This window comes from Benincasa hispida, chromosome 6 (genome assembly GCF_009727055.1).
Source record: "Benincasa hispida cultivar B227 chromosome 6, ASM972705v1, whole genome shotgun sequence".
In the NCBI taxonomy this organism is placed as follows: Eukaryota; Viridiplantae; Streptophyta; class Magnoliopsida; order Cucurbitales; family Cucurbitaceae; genus Benincasa; species Benincasa hispida.
Genome location: NC_052354.1, coordinates 36,478,947 through 36,499,129, shown reverse-complemented (window position 1 = coordinate 36,499,129; position 20,183 = coordinate 36,478,947). Strand labels below are relative to the sequence as shown.

The 20,183-nt window shown below is 32.8% G+C and overlaps 1 protein-coding gene across 1 annotated transcript; it reads left to right on the top strand.

Moving 5' to 3' along the window:
* Positions 1-282: 282 nt before the first annotated feature.
* On the top strand, positions 283-3,123 carry LOC120079468 (pentatricopeptide repeat-containing protein At2g34400). The gene is made up of 2 exons (XM_039033663.1): positions 283-1,190; positions 1,749-3,123. The coding sequence occupies exons 1-2, from the start codon at positions 283-285 to the stop codon at positions 2,698-2,700; spliced, it is 1,860 nt and encodes a 619-aa protein (XP_038889591.1). The 3' UTR covers positions 2,701-3,123.
* Positions 3,124-20,183: the final 17,060 nt, after the last annotated feature.

Below are 20,183 nucleotides of genomic sequence, written 5' to 3'. Positions count from 1 at the left end.
AATTAATCCATGATAGACTCTCATTAGCGATCGGTATGTTACAAGATTCTATTAGTGATATGGTTTATCACCAATATATACTCTAACAGCTGAATTTATATTTATAAATTATTTTGCATGGTGCTATTTGCTAATCCTATGGCGAAAAACAATGTGAAAGTTTGGGCTTAAAAGATCATAACGGGCCCAATGGGCCCAATATAGTCCAAGGCCCAAAAACACAATAGACATAATTTCTGTTATATAATTCCATTTTCCCTCTCAATCAAACATTGGTGAGGAATGCTGAGAATAAAAGCTTCTCCACATCTCATTTCCCGCTATTTCAATTTCAACAAAACAAATTCAAAACCAAGTCCCAATCGTCAAGCTCTTTCCGAAAAGCTCAATTCCTTCTTGCAACAATGTGTAAGCATCAAGCAATTGAAACAAATCCACACCCAGATGCTCACAAACTCAATTCACAAACCCAATTCGTTTCTCTACAAGATCGTCGACCTCAAAGATTTCGCCTATTCCTTGGATTTCTTCTCCAAAATTGTCGAGCCCACCGAGTACTCTTTCAATGTCATGATTCGTGGTCTCGCGAAAACTTGGAATAAGTCTTCTCTTGCCCTTGAACTCTATTATCGAATGAAATTTCTGGGTTTGAAACCCAATAAGCTCACCTACCCATTTCTGTTTATTGCATGTTCGAATCTTTTGGCTGTTGAAAATGGGCGGGTGGGTCATTGTTCTGTGATTAAACGTGGGTTGGACGAGGATGGTCATGTGAGTCATTCTTTGATTACGATGTATGCGCGATGTGGGCAAGTGGGTGATGCCCGGAAGGTGTTTGATGAAATTCCTGAGAAGGATTTGGTTTCGTGGAGCTCTATGATTTCGGGTTATTCGAAGATGAGGCATGCTGGTGAGGCTGTGGGTTTGTTTAGAGAGATGATGGAAGCTGGGTTTCAGCCCAATGAGATGGCTTTAGTTAGTGTCTTGGGGGCGTGTGGAGAGCTGGGGGATTTGAAACTTGGTACTTGGGTGGAGGAGTTTGTCGTTGAGAATAAGATGGTGTTGAATTCTTTTATGGGCTCTGCATTGATTCATATGTATGGGAAGTGTGGTGATTTAGTATCAGCAAGGAGGATTTTTGACTCTATGAAGAAGAAAGATAAAGTTACTTGGAATGCCATGATTACAGGGCAAGTAAATCACCTTCTCTTTGAATCAATACATTGCAATATTGTTGATAGATGATGGGTTAAAGATATGTTATCTTCACTGTAGTTTAAAAAGTTTCAATTTAGTCCCTTATATTTAAACAATTTTCATTAACAGCATATTGTTAGTGGATGTTATATACGGCTTATGATTAGTTTATGTGGCAAAGTGAATTTGCACAAGAACTTGGAGGAGGAATTAAGCCACTAGAGAGAAGAAAAGTAGAAAATTTTGACAACTTAAAAATTCGTAGAAGAAATTAAAAGATTTTTGTTCTTAGGTGGCCTAATTCTTCCTCTAAATCTATGCTAACTCATTAAGTATCATGTTATTAAGTCTACCATTAGCTACATTTAATTTCCTTTAGTGGAAATTTAAACGCAAGGGACTAAATTGAACCTATTTAAACAATGGGACTAAATCGAAAAAATGCTCAAACATTAATGACTAAAGCATGTATTTAGTCTAGATAATATTGTCTCTGTTCCAAATTTTATGAAATCTTACTTTTTTCTTGTTCTCCAATCAATCAATTGCAGATATGCGCAGAATGGGATGTCAGATGAAGCTATTAAATTGTTTCAAGACATGAGAATGAGCAGTACAGCTCCAGATCAAATCACATTGATAGGAATACTTTCTGCCTGTGCCTCAATTGGAGCCCTTGACTTGGGGAAACAAGTAGAGATTTATGCCTCAGAAAGAGGCTTGCGAGATGATATTTATGTTGCTACTGCATTAGTTGACATGTACGCGAAATGTGGAAGCTTGGATAATGCCTTTAGAGTTTTTTATGGCATGCCTAGGAAAAATGAAGTCTCTTGGAATGCTATGATATCTGCTCTTGCTTTCCATGGCCAAGCTCAGGAAGCCTTGGCATTGTTCAAATCCATGATTAATGAGGGTGGAGCTGCTTCCCCCAATGACATCACATTTGTAGGAGTACTTTCTGCTTGTGTGCACGCAGGATTAGTTGACGAAGGACGTCGGTTGTTTCATATGATGAGCTCGTCATTTGGATTGGTGCCGAAAATTGAACATTACTCTTGTATGGTCGACCTTTTGTCACGAGCAGGACATCTGGAAGAAGCTTGGGACTTCGTCAAAAAGATGCCCGAAAAACCAGATGAAGTCATTCTCGGAGCACTACTTGGTGCTTGTCAAAAACGCAAGAACATCGACATTAGTGAGCGTGTAATGAAGCTACTCCTCGAGTTGGAACCTTCAAATTCTGGAAATTACGTAATCTCGTCGAGATTGTATGCAAATTTGAGAAGATGGGATGACTCAGCCAGGATGAGAATGTTGATGAAGCAAAAGGGTGTTTCTAAGACTCCTGGTTGCAGCTGGATTGATATCAATTCACAACTTCATGAGTTTCATGCTGGTGATGTTTTGCACCAAGAGTGGATTGAAATCCGTCAAATCCTAGACTTGTTGATTGATGACTTGAGGAGGGAAGGTTATATTCCTAATATCAGTCTTCTTTAGCTAGACTAATTTTCATTCATGCTCCCTGTTCTGTTCCATAAGATGGAAGTCCAAACACAATTTTTACGCCAAGGCATCGACATTTGCAATCTAGAGCTGCTCGGGCATTATATTTATACCTGTCCGAAGCCGAGAATAAATTGGTTCGAGGCTGAAAATCTCTGTAAGATTACTCCACAAATGTTCATTCTTCTTTGGATACGTTAACCCTCATGGCCCTTTATGTAGTTATATTTTGCATATTCATATAGGAATTTTGACTAGCAAAAATGCATACTGAGTAGTTTCTTTTAAGCCATACTAAGAAAGAAGCTGAGCTGAGGATTTACTATATGATTATTTGATTATTATGAAAAGAGCTGTGTACCTGTCTTGGCTAGTGGTAAATCAAAATTTGTACCAAGTTGGTTACATTCTCTCTCATTTTTTCTGACGTCCAAAGCTTAATAGGGGCATTTTATGTAGTTGATCAAGTCCTATACTTGAACTTTTGGTCAAAGGGATTTTTTTTTTTTTTTTTTTTTTAAAAAGTAATTTGTTAAACCAAATTATCTATGAACGAGAGAGGGGATCTTGAGGCTATGCTAGTATGGATGTGAAAAGACTTAGAAGTATTGATAGTTACTAATGGTAAGAAAAAATGTGCACCATTCTTTTGGATAGCTCAATCATAGGAAGTCCAAAGTCAGACATACTTGATTGGAAGCAATCTTAATTTAGGTGGCCACAAAATTTTTCTAGAAAAACATGTGAGTGTGGATAAAACATGTTGAAAGAATTCATGTTGGTCTGAAGGGACAATCTTCACTTTTAGGGGCCGTTTGGTTTAAGGTTTCATAGATGCCTAGGAATAAGATGTTCGAAAATAGGATGTCTGGGAATAAAAGATAATTGTGTGTTTGGTTGTATATGTGAAATGCTATCAGAATTTTATGAACAAAAGTTATGTTTGTATTTAATTTATGAAATTAAGCATGACAATTGTATATAATGTTAATAAATTAATTAATTAAACAATAAATATCATTCAATATATTAATAAAAATTAATTAATTAAGAATTAAATATAATTTTAACTATAAAGATTTGAAAATTGAGTAATTTATAATTAAAAGTGACCAATTAGTATATTTAAGTGATCGTTATATTAATTATAATCTAATACTTAATCATATTAATTAGATTAAATATGAATAATTTTAATTTTAGTTAGATAATATAAGAAAATATATTTTAATAAATAATATATTATATAAAAAGTGAAAAAATATGATAAAAATATGATATGTTATTAAAGAATATTAAAAAAGAATACTAGAAAGAAGTTTTATAAAATATGATGGGTTAATAATGAATGGAGTAATAAAAATTAATTATTATAAATAGCTAACTAATTATAAAAAATCAATAATGATTATATGTTCATAATGAATGATCAAATTAAAATTAATCTCAATAAATAATTGCTTGATTATGGAAAAAATAATAAGTAGTCAATTATTGTTATTGAATTTTTGCATTAATTAATTTAACTAATCTTAGTTTACTAATTAAATATATTTAAGATATTGTTAATTAATTAATTAATAATTTATGTAAAAAAGTAATTTGCATTCATTTAATAAATTTTTATTGAAAAATAAGATAAGCAAATATTTTAATAAGTTATTATGAATTTATAAAATAAATATTTATATTAATTCTATTTGATATTAATTAATTAATTAATTATATTCAAAATGAAATTATATATAAAAGGGAAAATAGACGAAGGTGAGAAAAGAGAAAATCCATAGTTTTAGAAGAGAATAGAAAACATTTATCCATGGAAAATGAGGATGCTTGAGAATAACTAATTCCGAGTCAAAGTGTCAAAATCGTGAAACAAACAACCCCTTTGTAATAATTCTCCATGCTTGTGTCAAACGACCCCTTAGTAATAATTCAAGACACTTAGGTAGTGAAGTTAGCTCAATGATGTAGAACTAAATATTTAGTTATTTTATTTCATATTATCTTCTTAAACAAACAATAGTGTTTTTTTNATATATCCATTAGTTTAGTGATGGATCGTTTGACATTTTTTTTAGTTGTTGCAACTATTTGTGAAGAAAGACATTTTGAACGAGTATTTTGAAGATTTGATTGTGTTATCCAATGGGAAATCAATAAATGAATCATGGTCTTTTGGCATGTATTGAGGAAATTCTATTTGATAACTTATATAGAGGAGTTATCATGTAGTGATTTTAGAACCAAGGATATTCTCAAATATTTGTTTTCTTTTCATTTTTATAAATCTTTTGTTACTAAAGTAGTCACACAAAAGGTTTGATAAACCAGTACATTTTAGCTGTGAAACTTTGCATAATTATGGATGAATTAGATGAATACTAGTGTTTAAAAAAATGTTAAAAAATGTTAGTTTGAAACTAATTAGAAAAATAGAGCAATTTTTTATTGAGATTTTTGTATGGATGGCCTTTCACAAGCACCTTTGTGATTAATGATTCACCCCCCACAAATGTAGGAAAGAAATAATGCTTATGTCAAAGACCACTATTGCGTTTTATAACGTATCGCATTAGAGATGACTATGTTTATCTTAGCCTTAGCGTCATCTCTATCGCGATCTTCATTTTTCTCATGCAATATTTATAATTTCGAGGAGCAAAGCTAAGCTCCAAAACTATACTTCTAAGCATTAAATTATAAATCTCAGCAAAGACAACACCAAAAGGAGACAAAGTAAAACTCATTGAATACAACTTCTTAACCAGGCCTTGCGCATCAAATCTGTCCAATTATGCTAATACCTCATCACAAAAGGATTTTCCTCATCTTCAGGATATTCCATTACCCATCGTCCTCGATAAATTAGCAAACACGCAGGTCACCAGAGTTAGCAGGGACAAGGGCAATAGGTTTAGAAGAACTCTATTTAGGGATCCAAGGATGTTGAAATACAAGAGTTTCCCAAGGATGTCCCATGGGATGTTAGTCATCCTATCCTTTGTCTTGTCCTAGAGGATGTCTCTACTAATGTTGGTTATGTTTGAATATATTTTCTTTATTGTTCAGATGGAATTTATCGCCTAATTCTAGATCAAATAAATTTAACGTTTCTACCAAATTTTGTAGTAGTGGTAGCACATGATGAACACAAGAAACCAAGAGTTTCTCAATTAAATTGTTTTTCAGTCCTGGGGAGGAGTTGAAATTGCAGAAAAATTAAAGAGATCAAATTCAAATGATCAAACTATCTAGTATAGGTTTTGAGTTAATTCCCCAATTTTCAACTCAATCATAGGTCCATTGGATTGATCCTATATCATCTAATCTTAGCGAACTCACCTAGAAAAGCTAGGTGAGTCTAATTATCTAATTAATCAATTCAATTAGATGAAAAATATCACAATTAATCTGGATTAACCACATTAAGATGAAGGAACTCACTAAGATGAATTACTAATAGGAAAAAACCTAACTAGTTTTTCAATGTAATTCTTCCCTAGGTTAATTAATTAATGTTTGCTGATATACACCACTTACAAGCTAATTTAATCTATTGCTACTTCGGATCAACATGCAATTTTATGTCACGTATTGCAAATTAAATCATAACGATTGATTATACGTCCTCAAGTAGAAATACAATAAAATATTATTCATAACTGAGAAGGAATGAAAGACAATACAAGAATTTATTATAAAATCTAAACCTTACAAGTGTGCAAAATGGGGAAAACTACTCTATGCCTAAGCTAGAAAACGTTACCTTAGCCCATAATATTCATGATGGACATCAAGGAGTTGTTTGAATACATCTTGAAGGAATATTCCTCGCGGAAGCGTGAGAACGCCGTGTCATTGTTATTCAATTTTGAAAAACATAAAAAGAGATAAAATAAACTGAGGTAAACATCAACATCTAAGCATGCTTTTAATAAGAGGAAGAGGGAATAGAAACATCTAACCCTTGAAGACTATTTTCTGGTGCTTTCTCTCTACGTCACAAGACAACACGATTTTGATCTCTATCCGAACTCAACGTACGAAAAAACTTTCCACAAACACAGTAGAACACGTACAGAGAACACCACCAAAAGAGCTTCCTTACTATTCTCTGGTAAGGAATAAAGGATTGTGAGATCCTTATGCTTTTGGGTGATGAAAGGGACTTTACTTTACAGAGAAATTGAGAGAGATGGAACTCGAGAGAGATCTTTGTTTTTCTATCACTTTTTCACAACCTTGACACTGCGTTCAACCTTAAAGAGGAGATGATGGAGGGGGAGTTACAACTCTCCTTCAGTTAACGACGAATGAGAATTATTCTTATTAAATTTAATATATAAAATCTTATTTAATATAATTAAATTAATAATATATTTAAATATCGTATATTCAAAGTTTCATTTGAATCTTATAATGACATCTTCTCACATAGTCTTTAGTTTTAATATAAATCACATTCATATTAGTTTTAACCTATAGTATCTAAATGAAATATAAATATACTACTCTCATTTTTTATATAGTATTAATTATAAATCACATTTATAATTAATATTACAAGGTATTATATTAATTTGAATCTCATTCAAATATTTATCTTTCTTATTAATTATAAACCATATTTATAATTAGGAGAATTCTTATAAATAAAAAAATTCAAAAAATATTTACACTTTATAGCAAAAAGTACTTTTGGGACTTTTTGCTTTAAAGTGTAAATATTTTTAAATATTTTTTTATGTTTAAAAGGTCCCTTATAATTAACTAAAATGTATCAATATAGTTATATTAATTTGAATCTTATTTTATTGGATGTCCCTAATTTGAATCTTATTCAAATACTTATTTCTCTTATACATAGTATTAATTATAAATCATTTTTATAATTAACTATGTTTGATAATGTATCAAATATACATTATACTTGATCATATTTATATAAAATTTTCCTTAAATAATTTGAATAATTCAAATTATTCCAAAATAATTTATTCCTTGTTTTATCCTTGATGGGCTAGTAAGTGGACCTAATGGACCTACAGATTAGAAGCTCTAATGACACAAGATTAATTAATTTAACTCTTTAATTAATTAATCAACATTAATTAACTGCAGGCCACTCAATTAAAGATCCACATTTGCACTTTTCATATTGTAGATATATTTTCGTGTCCACGGATATAACCAATCAATAGTAAGTCGACCCTTCATGAATCACCTGTAATTATAGTTGGGTCAAATTACTGTTTTAACTCTGTAGTTACATCTAACTCCTTAAGTACCACCAATTTCTCCAATGAACAATTAGTTATAGTCCAACTATAAATAAAACCCCTCTTGGGCCAGTAAGAGGACGAGGTGCCTCATTGTTCAAGACCCTGAATCAACTCTTAAGGGACAGTACACCTACTTACGCTAAAGACGGGAATGAGTGAATTTCATCTTGTGTAGCTATGTTTCTAGCTCCCTACTCGGACACTAGCCACTCTCATCCATCTTGAGTCAGCAAAACTAGCCACTCTCATCCATACAGATTAAAAGATTGTCCTCATAAATAGGACTCATAACCCACTAAGGATTAAGGTCGAGTCATCTATGGTCATTGTTGGATATTTGGTTTGTTGGCATTATAATTTTCTCTAAGGAAGTGGCTCTATAGATATCTCAAATAAAATACTATATTAGGTTTTGACATCAGAATATTTTCTTGTGAAATGATTTCCTAATTTGGAAATATTTGGCAGATTAATGTAGTTTGATATTTTTCTTTATTGCGACACAACTTATTTTCTCCTATTTGGGAGATGTTTCCTTTTCTGGATTCGTTTATAAAAGGAGTGTTATGTTATTCTTTTGATGAGCAATTTTTTATTACGCCGATCTGGATTTTTTAGAGCAAGACGTTTGCAGCCTTCGGTCGAATTTTCCTACATTGTAATCTTGCTCATTGCTCACTTTATTCTACTATGCAAGTTCTTCTTTCGTCGAATACAAGACTTTGAAGATTTCTATGGCTTAGAGGGAGCCTAAGCCCTATCTGCCAAAGAAGAGAGTCTCAGTTTTAGGGAGAACCTACGATTTAGCTTCGAAGAAGAGAGTTCTTCATCTTAGAGAGATCCTAGGGATCATCAATGAAAGAAGTTCACTGACATTGGGAAAGATATTTTTGTGCGAGGGAATCTCACACATTGTCGGGTGCTGAAGTGTTCATTGCTAATATTAACATACTTAGAGGGAACTTAAGTTTAGTTTGAGAGGGAGTCTCATATCTAGGGGGATCCTAGGTGACATGAGAGTTAAGCTTTATGTGAGCCACTGTAGTAGTTGGAGTATTACAGATAAGTACTACGTTATAAATTGCTTAACTCTTTAATATTAGTGAACTATCTTTCCTGGGTGTTCAACCCCTAAATATAGGTGTGTGTCTTTACTTATTTTATTGCTGTTGGAATTTTGCTGCTACAACTATTGTCAGTGCTTCCAGCTTAACAACCACATATTGAGTGATGAGTCATCCTAACGCTTTTTCAGTTAGTATTAGAGTAGGCCACCTTTATCTCAAGTGCTTCTATCATGGATGGAATTAAGAAAACAGGCTTTACCATTCGTCCATCTGTTCTTGATGGAATAAACTATTCGTACAGGAAAGCTCGAATGACTACCTTCTTGAAATCGATTGATAGAAAAATTTGGAAGGTTGTTGTATCCAGATGGACATATCCTATCATCAAGCTTGAGGATGGAAAAGAAATTTTGAAGCCAGAGGTTCAGTGGTCTAAAGAAGAAGATGAAGCCTCGTAGGGAAATTCACGTGCCTTGAATGCAATATTCAATGGTGTAGATCATAACATATTTAGAGTTATTAATACTTGTGTCTCAGCTAAGGAGGCACGGGATATCTTGTATATTGCTCATGATGAAACACCTAAGTAAAGATGTCTAGGCTGCAGTTGGTGACATCAAGGTTTGAGCATCTTAGAATGCACGATGACGATCCACTGTTGAATTCAATGTTTGGTTGCTAGATATTCCAAATGAGTCGTTTGCTATCGGAGAGAAGATTTCAGAAGAAAAACTTGTCAAGAAAGTTCTGAGATCTCTACCCAAGAGATTTGACATGAAAGTCACAGCCATTGAGGAAGCTCAAGACATAACAAAGTTGAGAGAAGATGAACTATTTGGCTCCTTACTCATTTTTTAAATGTCCCTTGACGAGAAAGTTGAAAAGAAAAATAAGAGAATTGCTCATCAATTAGTTGTTAAAGAAGAGTTGATTGATGACGATAACGATTAAGAAGATCTTTTTGTGGAATCGATTATAGTACTTTCAAAACAATTTAATCACGTGCTCAAACAATTTGGTAAGAGGTCTGACTCCTATAATAATAAGTCTAAAGGATCTCAGAATAATAAAAACGAATCTGACAAAGTTTGTCATATACATAACAAATTGTATATAGGAGCCAGACTGGTCGTAAACACAGTCTGTCATATACATAACAGAGTCTACGACCAGGAACTTCAAGCACTATGTATGAAATATGAAGAGTAGAGAACCTAATGTGACATATTTTCATGTCTTCGAACGTCTTTGTTACATTCTTGTTGATAGAGAGGCTAGAAGAAATGGGATTCCAAGTCTGATGAAAGGATATTTCTTGGATATTCCTCAAACAGTCGAGCTTATTGTGTCTATAACAAACAAATTCATACTGTAATGGAGTCTATTAACGTTATAATGATCATGAGTTACTTCTCTTAGTTCTTCTTTTATTGAAGAAGAAAATCTCAATATCGCTCCAGTTGTTAATACTAATGTGCCTAACATCTCATCTAACATGTCGACAAACATGAATTCAGAAAATCTTGTGGAGATTAACCAGAATATTGTCGAACAGACAGATGCAAGCAACAAGCAACGTTCCAACAGGGTTTGTAAAAATCATCCCCTTAGTAGCATTATTGGGGACCTGGAAGATGGAGTAACAACCAGAAGAAAGGATAAGGTTAATTATCTTGACATGATTAACAATATTTGCTTTACTTCTCCTGTTGAACCAAAAAATGTTAAAACATCAATCTTCCAGGTCCATAAAGTTCCCTTATTAGCTCCCTAAGGTTAAAACAAGATAAATTAATTTTGGATTAATTTAAATGATTCAAATTAGGAAATTAATTGTATGAGATACAATGTATATGGATATATTATAATATAAAGTTAATTTGAATAAGATTCAAAATATACTTTATTATATGAGAGAGATAAATATTTGAAAGATTCAAATATCAATTAATATGAATAGGATTCATATTAAAACTATATGTTACATGAGAGATATATATTTGAATAAGGTTCAAATATCGATTATATGAATTAGATTCATACTTAAATTATAAGTTATAAGAGAGGATTATATTTGAACATGATTCAAATATAATTTAAGTTAAATATATGATATTTAATTTATTGATTAATTAATTAAATGTTAATTAATTTTTTATTTAAGTAATATATTAAATGAGATTTAATATATAAATTAAATTTGAATAAGATAACTCCCAACCTAAACTATGTTAGTGGAGAGTTATAACTTCTCAGTTTAACTCCCCTCTCTTTTTTTGGCTTAATGGAATAACTTTCCATTCTGTACGTTTTACAGAAAAGAGAGAAGAAAATATTCATACATTTTTCCTCTCTACACAACAAAAAATCTCTCTCTCATGAAAAGAACTTTATAGAAAATTCCTCTGTGAAGTTCATCTTTCCTTCTCCAAAATGAAATCCTATCATCTCGATCCTCGCTGAAGAATAGCAAGGTTTCCATATGGTGGTGTCTCTGTTCATGGTTGTTCTTGAAATTACGGAGAAGGATTTCTTGAAGAAAGTCTTCAAGGAGTTCGTGCAAAGGAAAAAATTGAAGAAGGTTTTCAAGAATATGTCTTCTTATCTCTATAAATAACATGCTTATGAATGCATGTTTATCCTCTTCTTCTTTTTTCTTTGTTTTTCAAGTTTTCCAAAATGGAATTCACTGGCTCACACATTCACACACTTCCATTGAGGAATTCTATTTCTTCACAAAAAAAACGTAATTGGGTCCTTATGCTTATCAGGAAGATTACCTGGCAAAACTATCTCTTATTTAATATCCTCTCCTTTTCCTTCTTCTCTGAGATTTCAACCCAAACATTCTTGCCCTGTCCAATAGGGCTTTTGTCCCCAGAAGACCATTCAGAACTCACCTCTTTCTTAAGTGATTCTCCCTGAGCAGCAGTCAACCTACTACGGAAAGAAGCACGAGGGATGTTAGCATTAAAACCAAGAGGGGGAACAAATCTTACCACATATCTTTTGGTCGGGCTGTCCACTTTTTCCTCAACATTTTCTTCTAGAAATTCTCCTAGCTCAATTATAGGCTCAGTAACATGGGTCTGGGGGCTCTTAATGTAGCTAGCAGTGGAGATGACATTAACATTACGAACATTGGACACAGGTTGAGAAGGAAGCTTCTTATACTAAGTATCCAACATGCTGACAGTGTCAGTAAGTTGAGAGATTTGCGTGGTCATACTCTGCATGTGTGTAAAGGTGGTCTAATGAAATAGCTTCTGCCTTTACTTGAACTGCATAGTGGACTCTATTAAACTCTTCACCATGTTCTCGAGAGGCATTCCTGAGTTCCTTTGGCCTTGATTTCCCTAACAGCCCAATGGTTGTTGTCGTATGTTCGTCCATCTTACTGATTATCAGCATAACTCACACCAACAACAAGCTCTTGGGGTTGTGCTTTCACAGAGAAAGCTTGTTTCACAAGAGTAGATAATTCAATTAGTTCAGTTTTAAGTTCACTCACCTCTTGTGTAGATGTAGATGAGTGAGTGATACGATCTCGCATTCCGAATTGCTAGGTATTCTCAGCCATAGTAGAAATCAACTTCTTAGCCTCAAGGGAGTTCTATTGACTAATGCACCACTTGCAACTACATCAATATTGCTTTTATTCTGCTACAGTAGTTCCTCATAAAAGTAACGAATGAAGAGATGGTAAGCGATTTGATGATTAGGGAAACCAGTACAAAGACGCTTGAATCTCTCCTAGTACTCGCATACAGACTCTCCATGCCCCCGTAGGATGTTGTATATCTCCTTCCTGATCCTGGAGGCATGAGATGCTGGGAAGAATTTTTACAGGAATTTATTCTTCATATTAGTCCAGGTGGTGATGCACTCTAGTGAAAGATAATATAGCTAGTCTTTCACGTCATCCTTTAAAGAGAACGAGAAGGCTTGTAAGTTGTGTTTCTCCTTAGTTACATAATGAGGATGCATGCCATCACACAAAATGTGGAAGTCCTTCAAGTGCTTGTGTAGATCCTCTCTTGCACGTCCAAAATAAGGAAGGAAGTAAGTGAATAAGACTAGTTTTAAGCTTGAAAATACTTATGGTCTCAGGGTAGATAATGCAGAGAGGTTGTTGGGTCAAGTCTAGGGTCAGAAGGTCCCTCAATATATGCCCTTCTGCAGCTGCTATCACTTCTTTTTATTCTACTTCATCTTCAAAATGTTCTTCTTCTGAATGCTCCAGTGCCTATATGCCTTCTGCACAAATTTGTTCTTTTCTAACTTTTCGTTCCTTGACTTCTCTTCTTTGTCGCCTTTCTTTGTAGCTAACTCTGCAAAGTACAATAAGAAACTTGGATCTTGGGAGGATCTAGTCATACACAGATAGAATAAACCAAAGAACGATAAAAGAAATGTAAACCCTCTAAAAGAGAAATTGCTTAGCTCCCCAAAAATGACACCAATTTGGTCAGGTAGATTTTGTTGTCTAATTTTGAACCAAAAAAATTTATCGTTCCTGCCAAAATTTGTAGTATTAGTAGTAGCATGGGCTGAACATAGAGAATCAGAGAGTTTGCCAATTAAATTATTTTCAGTCCTAACTAACCCCAAGAGGGTTTGAAATTGTTTTGTTCAATTGCATGAGAAAATAAATTGTAGAAAAATTTAAGAGAAATCAAATTATAATGATCAAACTATCTAGTTTTGGCTTTTGATTTGATTCCAATTTTACAACTCGATCATAGGTCCATCAGATTGATCCTATATCATCTAACCTTAGCCAACTCACGTAGAAAAGCTAGTAAAAGTCCTAATTATCTAATTACACTAAATGAAAAACATGATAATTAATCTGGATTAATCACATCAAGATGAAGGAATTCACTAAGATGAATTACTATTAGGAAAAGCCTAATTAGTTATTCAGTATAATTCTTCTTTAGGTTAATTAATCAATGTTTGTCGATATTCACAACGTACAAGCTAATTTAACCTATTGTTACTTTTGACCAACGTGTAATTTTATGTCAAGTATTACAAATTAAATCATATCGATTGATTATATGTCCTCAAGTAGAAATACAATCAAATATCTGTTGGGATTGGTGTCCTAATTCTCCTAGATTCTTGTTGTTTTGTAAAGATACACATTATTTAATGAATAAAATAAGTGTTATTAAATTCTGACATTTACTCACATCCAATAAATAAAGCTCCTTATTATCTTATGTGAACTTAAGCATGTATATGTGATATACAAGTGGATCATGCCTTAAGTGATAACCTAAATAGGTCTGTAGTATAAGGATTAAGGTGGGATACCTGATCCTGGTGAGACTACGGATACAACCCGCTTTGTAGAAGTTTGCAAGTATTGTAAACTACTACAGATGGTAGATCCTGACCATTCATGTGGAGACGTGCGAGCAGGGGTATCCTATACAAAGAGTTTGTATAAGATCTGGACCACTAGATGACTAGACTCTGTATATAAAGCCGTTGATACTAGAGACTTGCATCTCACCTACGACCAGAGGTGACACGACCTTAATCCTTAGTGTTTTGAGAACTCCTGCCCTTGAGGGCGGTTCTTTGATTAGTATGGGTGAGAGTTGCCAAATTGTCAACTCAACATGCCTACCATTTTGGGGACTTGTCTGATCTGGGAGCTGGGAACTCAATCCACAAGATGGAATTCACTTATTTCCCAAAGCAGGGACAAGTAAAGAGATTGCTCCCTTAAGTGCTGATTTCGGGGCTTGAATATAATGACCACGACTTCTCTTTGGAAGAGAAGACTCAGTCATAGTAGAACTATGACTTATGTTCATTAGAGGGATCAGTGGTACTTAAGGAGACAGATGTAACTATAGAGGCATAACGGTTATTGGCCCAGCTGTACTTACGAGCAATCTGTGAAGGGTTGTCGCACTGCTGATTGGTTAAGATGGATACATAATATATCTGTGGTAAGAAGAGTTCACCTACCGGTCTTTAGTGAAGCGCATGGCAGTTAACGGATGGTGGATCTCGTGACTAAAGAGTTTAGTCAGTTATTCACCTACCATTGGAGCTTCGAGCTACAGGTTCATGAGGGCCCCTTGGTAGCTCAATGGATTCATTTGAGAATTAGTTCTTGGTATTGATTTGAAATGTTCAAATTGACAAGAGGTATTTTGATTATATATGAAATAATCGGTATGATGTATGAGATACATCTAGTGGAGGATTAATGTAAATGAGATTTACATTAAGTGCCATGAAATAGAAAAAGAACTATGGTTTATATGTTTCATGAGATAAAATATTAAAACAATAGGTTATAAATATAGTATGATAAGTTGTTTATCATTTATATTTATAATAGTATTAACTATTGGATAATTAATTCTTTTTCTTTAGTAACCAAGTTAGTGGGTGGTTATTGGATTCATGGTAACCGTGAGTTTAAAAGGAAAATGGTTTTCCTATTTTCAAAAAGATGATTTTAAAACGACTGAAAAAGCTTTTGAGTTTTTTCTCTCAGTGCAAAGAATCTCACGGTAATCGTCAAGTAAATACGGATTTACTAAACGATGGCTGGGCGAACTAAATGATCGTGCAGTATTTACTAAACGATCGCATAGTTTTGCTAGACGATCGCTTATCCTAAGTAAACAATCGTGTAGAGTGTGTAGGCGGCAGACCGAGCTAAACGATCACAAAGTTTTTGCTAGACGATGGCTTAGCTTTATCTAAATGATTGGGCATCGACCTATGCGATAGGTCTCTGCCATCTCCCACTTGCCCAGTCGTGTACGCGATCGGTGTTTCGTCCTTCGTCTGCCTCATTCCAAGTCCGAACAGAGCTCGTCCTCTGGATTCTCACACCGAGAATACCAAAGTAGCCTTGTTGGTGGTGTCAGACTCAACTCCACATTGTCGAGATTTTCTGGAGGCTGTTCGTGCTGTCGTTGAGGAGTTCGTGATCGAGCGCGAAATGTTCGTACTACTGTGTTGCGGTCGTGTAGATCGAGCATTTGAGGTTGCTGTTGTTCTAGCGTTCGTGCGCAACAGAGCGTGGAGACGCTTCTGCCATTGTTCGTACAGTTTGCTCTTTGTGCGTTTGTATGTTTCATGCTGTAATTTTTGAATTATTTGTATAACTACTTATTTGAAGTCGACTGTAAATATATGTTTATTCATGATTGTAATTTGAAATAACTTTCTTCCGCTTCGCATCCAATTTCCTTCAATATCATTCATAATCTGAGAAGAAATTGAAAGACAATACAAGAATTTAATATAAAACGATCTAAACTTCACAAGTGCGCAAAACGGGAAAAACTTCTCTGCGCCTAAGTTAGAAAACAGTACCTTAGCCCATAATATTTATGATGGACATCAAGAAGTTGTCTGAATACATCAAAGACTCAAGAACATTAAAAAAGTAGAGAGAAAATGGGTGTAATTTGACAAGAATCTGAGATGATAACCCTATGTGGTTGAAATTTGTATTTATAATATCAAACTGGCGTTACGGTGCTAGGGTGCAACATCGCAGAATTGACAGAAATCAGCGCGCATCAGACTTCAGACATAATGACGCTGTATGCTTTTCATAAAAACGAATGCCTTTTCAACGTTGAGCATGGCACCATAGAGTGCCGTGGTGCCATGCAAATAGGGGCAAAACTTGTAATATTTGTATTCTCTTTACCGATTGATGCAATTTAGCTTGATTTTGGCCCATTTTAGCTCCATTTCATCATCAACACTTGGCTCTACCTCTTAAATACTCGAACCTATAAAATTACCAAATAAACATGTAAAGTCCAGGAATAACCTCGAATTAAGTGCAGCAAGATAGCACATTTCGGTGCTATCACTTATCTAGCAAAATTCTAGATGATTATTTCTCAAGGATTCTTTCCTTTAAAGTAGCTCGGCTTGATGTCTTTGGTTTGCTTATCCTTTCCCCCTGTGCATATTTAAAAGGGTGTTGTTCTCTTTTTAGAATTGTCGCTTTTGAAGAAGTATTGAGTCATTTGTGTTCAAGAAGAAGATTTTCATTGTTTCAATTCTTGTGATCGTGAAGCTTTTACTACTGTGAATTTTGAGTGGTCCTCTAGATCTTAGTGAATTATCTACTGCAACTTGAAAAGGGATTCTTCAAGTGAAGTAGTCTTCATTTGAAGGTAAAAAGATAATAGTTCTTATTGAAAGGGAGTCTCACACTTAGGGGAGTCTAAGTGATCATTCACTAAATTAGGCTATTCGCATGTCAATGTAATTGTCGTTTATTTACAAATAAGTACAACATTGTAATCATTTGATTTTATACTAGTAAAATTATCTTTTATGGGCACATTTTTTTCTAGACATAGGTGGTATTGTAACAAACTGAGTTACCAAACCTTGTATTCTGTCTTTTACTTTTTTTTTTTTATTTGTGTTTTACTATATGTCGATAGGGGATACAATGATACAAAATATTAACAAGTATCAAAGTATCACAAATTTTAATTGTGACAATTTTTAAATGTCATCAAATCCCAATTTTGTTGAAAGACATCCTAAAAATTATTGGAACTACATTGTGTAACATATTACATTGTATGTCATATAGCCCTTTTTCACAAAACTTTAATAAACTAACTAAAACAAGATGAATTATAGGTGTTTTACTATAAACCATAAAAATCATGTTGGCCAAGTACTCTCATATAGGATAATATAAAAAGAATTCATTTAAGTGCTTTTGACCATGAGAGTGCAAACATTAGAATAATGTTAGTGGATTTGGACTTGGAATCCAACTTCAATTAGATTCCCCCCCTCTCTTTCCCCAAAGGTCACTTGCAAATCTATTGGTAGAAAATTAAAAGGATAAGATTGGGATTAGAGATGCTAAATATGGAAGAAATATGACAAAAGAACGCATCTATCTAAGTTCTAAGGGATTAATAATTAATACATTGTTAGTGGCTTAATTTCCTTCAATTAGTGAAGGAAAATTGGACAGAATAGGGTTTCCATTCAAGTATTCTTGGGCATGGATTAACTTTAAATAATATAAATATCAAATCACTTAGCTCTAAGTTAATTTATTCAAATGGTTGATCTAGATCCACTAAATTTAGAAACTCATTTGATAATAAGTTTGTTTATATATTTTTTCTTTTAGATTAAACTTGGTTGTTAATTACTAATTTCATTGTTCATTTATTCATGTGTCAAAGTAAACCAAATATAATTTGTAACAATTGAAAATCTTAGCTAGACTAAGATAAGATCTTGTTATTAGAATTTTTTTTAAAACAAAACTCAAGCTAGCTTAATCAAAATTGACCACAAATGTTTCGAAAATAAAATTAAATCAAGAAATTCAAAAAAAATAATTCTTTAAAATAAATATTTATCTATCTATCGTTTTGATTATATATTATGTAACTATCGACCTGTCGTCTATATATAATAGAAAATAAATCAAAATCAATGGACTAAAAAACCAGGACTTAATCTACATATATAGTAAAAAGGCTTGTGATTTGTTTATTCAAAAAGTTCAAATTTGTTCCACTGCCTGCCACTACACAAACCATGGAGCCTTTATATCTTTAAAATCTTGTGATATCTACTTTAATGTGTACTTTTCCTCATAAATTCCATTAGAACTATTTAAATAATGGAAAATTGTTTCAATTAAATTTAAAATATAAGTAATCCCACTTATGATAAAGCATACTGATCAATGTTATAGTTTAAGTTTTACCATTCTATTTTGGACTCTAAATTTTCATATTCATTATGTTTTGATCCATAACATTTTAAATTTTTTATTTTAGTCATTATTCGTATCAGAAAAATCATCCATTAGTCTTTATTACTTATTTGTTTAAAACATTTAAACAAAATATTAGGTCTTTCCTCCATTTGAAACTATTTGTTATGGTTAAGAGTTAAGTCGCAACCAACATATGAATATATCTCAACATAAATTTGTATTATCAACTTTTAGATATAAGATTCGAACACTATAAAAAAAAAAAAAATTAAATTTGAGGACTAACAAATAAAATTTAAAAGTGTAACGATTACAAATTAAGAACTAAATCTATAATAACATATATATGGTTGGAGATACCCATAGTATCATGCTATTAATTAATGTGTAAAAAATATTAATTTGTACAGCAGCACTAGAACATATAATAATTGGAAGAATAATATATGTATGAAAAAAGGTTTGAAAAGTAGTGTTGGGTTGGGTTATCCAATAATCATGTAAAGATATGTAGAGGTGCAAATGATCATAAAGCATTGTGGAAATTTTATCAATATGCATTATGAGTGACAAAGGGAGGCAAGATATCTTTTGAAAAATCACACAAAGGCATGCCTTTTATTAGAAGGGCTTACTAATTTTGGCTCTTTCTCAATTATTTGTTTCAATAATTGGCCACTAGGGTTACATTTAGAATAATAAAAAAAAATCGAATTGAATCGACTTGTTTAGGGTTACATATACAGTTATTAATTTTAAAGATTGAACATGAATATTTAAATTAAAATTAAATGAAAATTTTAATACGATTTAGTTTCTGGTTTGATAAAAAAATTTAACTGAACTCCACAAAAAATTTCACTTTTAGTGACACTACAACATCAGGGTAAAAAAATAACGGCATATAGAACGCTACTCATATAAAATTTTATTGATGTGGATATGTCATTAAAAGATGAGTTTTAGCAACTATGGTCAACATGTCGTTGAACCTATTGTTAGGTGACAACCGCGAAGTTTTTAGTAGTAGTTTTTACCTCTTTACGATGTCTTTCACACATTACTAAATTTTTTTTTCTTATAGTGTTAATCAAACCATGAACCGTTAATATTCTCTCAATTAGTTATCTTTTAGTGTGGAATTTTTGTAAAAAAAAATTTCACCTTTTATATTTTTGTCTCGTATTACCTTTTTTTTTAATGATAATTGGTGTCTTTTTATCCATTAAACAATTTCCGTATGACTTAGAACAACACACTACTCTTAATAATTTTATCGAATGATGCGTTTTCAAAATTTAAAAATTCAAAATATGAATAAGTCATCGAATAAACTTTGTTCGAAAAATAATAAAA